The sequence below is a fragment of the Rana temporaria genome, chromosome 5, assembly GCF_905171775.1.
Source record: "Rana temporaria chromosome 5, aRanTem1.1, whole genome shotgun sequence".
Classification (NCBI taxonomy): domain Eukaryota; kingdom Metazoa; phylum Chordata; class Amphibia; order Anura; family Ranidae; genus Rana; species Rana temporaria.
Genome location: NC_053493.1, coordinates 420175484 through 420183539, shown reverse-complemented (window position 1 = coordinate 420183539; position 8056 = coordinate 420175484). Strand labels below are relative to the sequence as shown.

Sequence of the window (8056 nt, the reverse complement as noted above, 5' to 3'; positions counted from 1 at the left end):
GAGAGACCTGTCAAAGTGGGCCAGTCTGGATTAAGTCCAGGGCCAAATTTTTGTCCCAGTCCAGCCCTGCCTGACGCACAAATGTGTACATGGAAGCGCTCCCCAATACTAAAAATTACTACAAATCCCCAAAGCCCGCTACAAGACCAAAGGAGAACGAAGATTTGCATTCCAAGGACCTCGACTGTGGAACACACTACCAACTAACATCCGAACGGAAATTGATCACCTGGCCTTCAGAAAAAAAACTCAAGACCCACCTATTCTGAGGGAGAAACAGACCACAGCACAGCCCAGCTGAGACAGAGACTGTCAGGGCACTAACCTTTCACGGTCACATTCCCCAGTTGGCTCTGGGTGGAATCGAACCCAGGACCTCTCCATTGCTGGTCCAGGTCTTTGCCTCTGAGCCACTGCTCAGTGTTATTCGTCTTGCTGTCCGTTGGAGCCTGGTTCTGAACCTGTGCTACTTTGGACCAATCAGTGGCCTGAGCGGCCTATTTAAGCAAATGGCTGGTTCGTTGTCAGTGTTTGTTACTGGAAACCTTGTCTGTGGATATCCTGTTTACCTGACCTTGGCTTGCTCTCTGGATTGCTGCTCTCCCCAACCCTGTGACCCCGGCTTGAAATTTGGACTGTCTGACTTCTCTACCCCTGACCTTGGCTTTGAACTTCGGATACCTTACCTGCTCCAACCCCTGACCTCGGCTTGTTCTCTGGATTACTCTTCAGTCTTGTTCCTGTTTGAGCACCTTCTGTTTGGACTATCTCCTGTGTGCTTCTGAACAGCCTCCAGTGAGCTTCGGCTATACTGTTCCCGGTCCACCTTGGATTCCCTCCTGCCACTGGACCCGGTGCCTCCTAGTGCGTCCTTCCTTCTGTCTCAAACCCCAGCGGGTGGATCGCATCGAGTCGCAAAGGTGAGCCGCCCTTGGCATCTCGGCCTCGGTAAGTAACGTTCCTGACAGAGACCCTGTTTTGCACTTGACAATTTGGATCAGAGTTTAACTACACTCTGATCTCCCTCTAAATTTAACTATCACTGGTACTATAAAGTACATAGGCGCTAGAGAGAAAAAAGTGGTACATTTTATTTTTCCCAATGGCTTCAAAATTTCTGGAAATTTTACATCACTAGGTAGGACTCTGCTCCCCACATGCGTTAGCCCATCGCCAACCAGATATATATGAAAAGCGCCGTTCCATCTTACTTCTGTGAGTTGCCTACTTCATTATATATTGCCACACATTGGCATAGCATGTGACTCAAAAAAAATTAAAACTCACCCGAATACACGATTTGCAGGGAAAATAAATAACACAAATGGAATACTTCTATAAATTACATTTCTACCCTTTCCCTAACTCTCTCTATGTGTTCTAGAGGTAAGAGTAGAGTTTTATAACCCCTCCATGGCCGGTCCATGGTCGGTTTGGTTCTCTGAGCAAAGAGGACTCTTGTATGTCGTCAATATATCTACCCCGTGATCTACAATCCTCTTGTTACCTTTATATAACAAATCCTTGGGACAGATTCACAAAAGAATTACGCCGGCGTATCTCTTGATACGCCGCATAATTTTAAATTTCCTGCGTCGTATCTTTGTTTTATATCTACAAAACAAGATACGACTGCATCTGGGATCGATCCGACAGGCGTACGTCTTAGTACGCCGTCGATCGTAGATGCATTTTTTTCCGCCGGCCGCTAGGTGGCGTTTCCGTCGAATTCCGCGGCGAGTATGCAAATTAGCTAGTTACGGCGATCCACGAACGTACGTCCGGCCGGCGCATTTTTTTACGTTGTTTGCGTTCGGCCTTTTCCGACGTATAGTTACCCCTGCTATTATGAGGCGTACGCAATGTTAAGTATGGCCGTTGTTCCCGCGGCGAATTTTGAATTTTTTACGTCGTTTGCGTAAGTCGTTCGTGAATACGGCTGTACGTCAAATCCAATACGTCCTTGCGACGTAATTTGTAGCAATGCACACTGGGATATTTTACGGACGGCGCATGCGCCGTTAAAAAAAAACGTAAAAAACGCGGGGTCAAGTCAAATTTAAATAAAACACGCCCCCAACATCCCCATTTGAATTACGCGGCCTTACGCCGCAACACATCCGTTACGCCGCCGTAAATAAGGGCGCAAGTTCTTTCTGAATACAGAACTTGCGCCCAAAGTTACAGCGGCGTAACGTATCGGGGATACGTTATGCCAGCAGAAAGACCCGCTGATCTTTCTGAATCTGGCCCCTTATGTTTTCCACCACTCAAGCTGGGTTTACACTATTGCGAATTGGATGCAGATTTCCCTGCATCCATAGGTGTGCGCAGCCTATTACATTAGGGTGTGCACCCCAAAGCTCAAACACATACTACCGATCACTCACGATGTTCATCCTAAAACATCCGGAGGAAGAGTAGAGGAGGGAAGCCGGCAGTGCTGCGGGGGGAAGGAGGAGGAGAGCCAGGGCAGTAGAGGGAATCTGTGCTGCACAGGGTGATTAGGGTGTGCCTGGGCACACCTGGCACACCCCGTGCGCATGCCTATGTCTGCATCCAATTCGCATAGCAGGAGATTGTGACCGTCCCTCTCTGGAGCCGGTTCACACATCTCCGCAGTGGCTTGTGTGTGACTTTTGGTCCGTTTCAAGTCAGAATTCAGCCCAAAATTCAGGATGAAATTAGGACCCGAAATGATGAACGCAAACGCACCCCGGACTCCTGCTGTGAGCCGCTCCGTTCTCCAGTGTGAACCCAGCCTCAGTGTTATCTGTGTGTATGTAGCATGGAATTATATTGTAGGGAATCGTTTCTGATGGTTTATTTCAATATGTATGTTTGGTGTCAGCTACTACCATATATACTGGAGTATAAGCCGACCCGAATATAAGCCGAGGCACCTTATTTTACCTAAAACGTATTGACTCGAGTATAAGCCTAGGCCAATGATGGCGAACCTCGGCACCCAGGGCCCATCCTGGATAGGTGCACGGGGTGCAGCGCACCCAGGCGCCACAGAGGTGGGGGCGCTGAAGTGCCAGAGTGCTCCTCTTCTGCCTCCTCCTCTTGTCTGTGTCCAGAGGCAGCTCTCTCCACCGGAAACTGACAGGAGTGGATCAGAGGAGGAGAGACTGTGCCGCCGCTGTGTTTCCTTCCCAAGTCCATCCTCCCTCTCTCCCTCCTCCTGTCAGAGGAGGAGAGTGAAGCAGCTGGAGAGTGTAAGCTCCTCTGTACAGAGACTGATGTGACTGTGGGGAGGGGGGACATTAGAGTGTAAGCTCCTCTGTACAGAGACTGATGTGACTGTGGGGGGGACATTAGAGTGTAAGCTCCTCTGTACAGAGACTGATGTGATGTGGGGGGAGGGGACATTAGAGTGTAAGCTCCTCTGTACAGAGACTGATGTGACTGTGGGGGGGAGGGGACATTAGAGTGTAAGCTCCTCTGTACAGAGACTGATGTGACTGTGGGGGGGGAGGGGAGATTAGAGTGTAAGCTCCTCTGTACAGAGACTGATGTGATGTGGGGGGAGGGGACATTAGAGTGTAAGCTCCTCTGGTACAAAGAGTGATGTGACTGTGGAGGGGGGACATTAGAGTGTAAGCTCCTCTGTACAGAGACTGATGTGACTGTGGGGGGGGGGGACATTAGAGTGTAAGCTCCTCTGTACAGAGACTGATGTGACTGAGGGGGGGGGGCATTAGAGTGTAAGCTCCTCTATACAGAGACTGATGTGACTGTGGGGGGGGGGGAGATTAGAGTGTAAGCTCCTCTGGTACAGAGACTGATGTGACTGTGGGGGGAGGGGACATTAGAGTGTAAGCTCCTCTGGTACAGAGACTGATGTGATTGGCTCAGTGTTCTCTGTACAGCACCTGCAGTAAACGTCAGAACTATAGAAATGTATAATAATAATAGTGTGTGACTGTGGGGGGGAGGGAACACTAGAGTGTAAGCTCCTCTGTACAGAGACTGATGTGACTGTGGGGGGGGGGGGGCATTAGAGTGTAAGCTCCTCTGGTACAGAGACTGAAGTAAAGCCCGGCACAGATTTCAGGAATATAATTTTATTTGGGTTCATTTGCGGAAATGTTGGAAGAAAATAAAAAGCGTCACCTGCAGATCATCCGATACAAATCCACACACACAGTATACAATGTATCCATAATAGAGAACATTTCCGATGAAGCGGAGGTTTAGCGCGGTGTACACGGGGAGAGCGTTGGCGGGCGGCGCTCGTCCTGCACTGATGGCGCGGTGTACACGGGAGGGAGCATTGGCGGGCGGAGCTCGTCCTGCACTGATGGCGCGGTGTACACGGGGAGAGCGTTGGCGGGCGGCGCTCGTCCTGCACTCATGGCGCGGTGACATATTATTTAAACGGGATACTGATAGGGATCTGGAAGCCGATAGATTTGATCTTATTTTTCACTTTGCAGAAGAATTTGCACTTTTTCTTTTTGCTGGATCGCTTGCTGCGCGATTTCTGAAACAAGAAAAAAAGCAACAATAATTTCCACGTACCTGCCTTCTACAAAGTCCCAGGCCCGGATTCAGATACAATTGTGTATCTATCCACGGGCGTAGCGTATCTCAGATACGTTACGCCGCCGTAAATTAGGGCGCAAGTTCCGTATTCTGAAAAAACGTACGCCCTAAGTTACGGCGGCGTAACGTATGTGGTCCGGCGTAAGCCCGCCTAATTCAAATGTGGATGATGTGGGCGTGTTTTATTTAAATGAATTGTGACCCCACGCATTTGACGTTTTTTTTCGAACGGCGCATGCGCCGTTCGTGAAAGAATCCCAGTGCGCATGCTCGAAATTACGCCGCAAATCGTCAATGCTTTAGACGTGAACGTAGCTTACGTACAGCCCTATTCGCCAACGACTTACGCAAACAACGTAAAATTTTTAAAATTCGACGCGGGAACGACGTCCATGATTAACATAGGATACCCCTCATATAGCGGGGGTAACTTTACGCCGGAAAAAGCCTAACGTAATAGACGTAAAAAAAATGCGCCGGGCGGACGCATGTTTCTGAATCGGCCTATCTACCTAATTTGCATATTCAACACGGAAGTCTAGGGAAGCGCCCCTAGCGGTCAGCGTAAATATTGCACCGTAGGATACGACGGTGTAGAAGACTTACGTCGCTCGTATCTAGGCAACATTGAGGCGTATCTGATTCTATAAAATCAGACGCCGAGATGCGACGGCCCGCACTCAGGCCTGGTACACACGATAGGATTGATTTGCGGATACGGTCCGCCGGACCGTATCCGCGAATAAATCCTCTGAGGATTTTTATCCAATGGAGTGTACTCACCATCGGATGAAAATCCGCGCCAAATTCCCATCGCGGTGACGTGTCGCGCCGTCGCCGCGATGATGACGCGGCGACGTGCGCGACGCTGTCATATAAGGATATCCACGCATGCGTCGAATCATTACGACGCATGCAAGGGACGGGTTCGGACGGATCGATCCGCTGAAGCCGATTCCAGCAGATAGATTTCTTAGCATGTTAGGAAATTTTTATCTGCTGGAAATCGGAAATATCCGCAGGAACGTACACACCAGGGGATCTATCCGCTGAAACCGATCCGCTGAGATTTTTCAGCGGATGGATCCTCTCGTGTGTATGGGGCCTCAGAGTTACGACGGCGTATCTGGAGATCTGGCGTCTCTTTACCACGTGATTGGCTATGTCCAATCACAGCTGATCATGGAGATAACCAGAGGCCAGTTCTCGGCATTCCTTTCCTTACGCTGACAGCGTGAGGAAAGGATAAGAGAGCCGATAACCGGCCTCTCTAAAAGGGACATCTACACTGATAATCAGGGCAGTCCCACCAGTGCTGGCAATCGGTGCCCTCCAGTGCTGCCATGGGTGCCGCCCATTAGTGCCACCAATCAATGCCCATCAGGGCTGCCTCATCAGTGCCCCTTCATCCGTGCCCATCAGTGCTGCCTCATCAGTTCTGCCTCATCAGTGCCAATCAATGCCCATCAGTGCTGCCTATTCATGCCCATCAGTGCAGCCTATCCATGCCCTTTAGAGCTGCCTATCAATGCTCTTCAGAGCTGCCTATCAGTGCCACCTATCCATGCTTATTAGTCCTGCCCATCAGTGCTGCCTATCAGTGCCCATCAGTGCTGCCTATCAGTGCCCATCAGTGCTGTCTATCAGTGCCCTCAGAGCTGCCTATCAGTGCCACCTATCCATGCTTATTAGTCCTGCCCATCAGTGCTGCCTATCAGTGCCCATCAGTGCTGCCTATCAGTGCCCATCAGTGCTGTCTATCAGTGCCCTTCAGTGCTGCCTATCAGTGCAACCTATCCATGCTTATTAGTCCTGCCCATCAGTGCTGCCTATCAGTGCCCATCAGTGCTGCCTATCCATGCCCATTAGTGCAGCCTATCCATGCCTTTTAGAGCTGCCTATCAGTGCTGCTTATCAGTGCCACCTATCCATGCCCATTAGTCCTGCCCATAAGTGCTGCCTATCAGTGCCCATCAGTGCTGCCTATCAGTGCCCTTCAGTGCTGCCTATCAGTGCAACCTATCCATGCTTATTAGTCCTGCCCATCAGTGCTGCCTATCAGTACCCATCAGTGCTGCCTATCCATGCCTTTTAAAACTACTTATCAGTGTCCTTCAGTGCTGCTTATCAGTGCCACCTATCCATGCCCATTAGTCCTGCCCATCAGTGCTGCCTATTAGTGCCCATCAGTGCTCATCAGTGAAGGAATATTTTTTTTTTAAAAATGTTCAGTTTGTTTTTATTCAGCAAAAAATATCCCCCCCCCCCCCCGGGGGGATTAAATACGACCAAAAGAAAGTTCTATTTGTGTGAAGGGGTGGGGATTGCCCGATGGGCTCGCTGTGATCCGTCCCGTGGCGTTTCTTTCCTGCTATAAATTGATGAGCGGCGTGCCGGTTTTATTCTTTACCTCGGACAGACTGACGCATTTCACATCCTCCTCCTCCTGCTGGAGAGCGCAGACCTTCACCTCCTGCAAAGCACACAAATCTCCTGTTAGTATCGGAGACGCGAATGTTCGGATCAGACAGAGAGAATATCAGAGGAACATTCAACCCAGGGCTGGATTTGCTCTCCGTGCCGCCCCAAGGCCAGGTTCCGCAATGCACCCCCTCCCTGCCAACCAAACCCCCCCCCCAAATCAACAGAGAATGGTAACCGGATGGCAGGGGCGGACGGTTAGTTCAAATTTTTTTTTTTTTACTTTTTTGTTACTTTTTTTTTTTTTTTTTTTTTGTAGCTTGTCGTTTACTTTTTTTTGTATACTTTTCTTTTTTTTTTATTATTATTTTTCTTATTCTTTACTTTTTTATTTTATTAATTTAACTATTTCTTATTTTTTTTTCACCTAACTTTATTGCAATCACACAGGAGAAAACAATTACCGTATTTATCGGGGTATAACGCGCTCCCGCGTATAGCGTGCACCCCTAAAGTTGCCCCAATTCCTGTGGAAAAAAGATCTTTTGTACTAACAGTTTTGGTGTCTTGCGTGGCGTCCGTCTGCGGCTTCGGGTGTCCTCTTCGGCGGGTCCGGCGTCCTCGCGTCCTCCCCGCTCGTTTCCCGTGCCGAGTTTAAATACTGCGCCGACATATACCGAGCGCAGTACACTCGTGTATCTTCGGGCAGGCTCGGCAACTCTCGCGCTGAAGTCCTGTACGTCCAGGACGTGAGCGCAGAAGGAGCCGAGACTGCCCGACTATTCACAAGTGTACTGCGCTAGGTATATGCCGGCGCAGTATTCAAACTCGGCGCGGGAAAGCGGGTATCGGCGTATATACCGCGCACCCACGATTTTGCCCTGATTTTCAGGGCAAAAAAGTGCGCGGTATACGCCGATAAATACGGTACCTGTGTGATAGCAATTGGAGGTGACAGGTTCTCTTTATTGACCCTGTCACCTCCAAAACAGGAGTCCTAGCGCTGTGCTAGAACTCCTGTCACAGCTGAGATGGGAAGAGCACAGCTCTCCCCTCTCACTGTGTACATCGGGGGGAGGGACAG

At 49.7% G+C, this 8056-nt stretch overlaps 1 protein-coding gene across 3 annotated transcripts in view; it reads right to left on the bottom strand.

Moving 5' to 3' along the window:
• Positions 1-4050: 4050 nt before the first annotated feature.
• The window catches only part of LOC120941678 (antimicrobial protein CAP18-like), a 50384-nt gene continuing 46378 nt past the window's right edge, over positions 4051-8056 (bottom strand). For 2 of the 3 annotated variants that reach the window (XM_040355220.1, XM_040355222.1), the window contains exons 3-4: positions 6962-7024; positions 4305-4489 (exon numbers count right to left, since the gene is read on the bottom strand). In XM_040355220.1, the coding sequence (XP_040211154.1) occupies positions 4376-4489; positions 6962-7024 (177 nt within the window). In that variant the 3' untranslated portion in view covers positions 4305-4375. The other variant, XM_040355221.1, reaches the window with a different exon arrangement.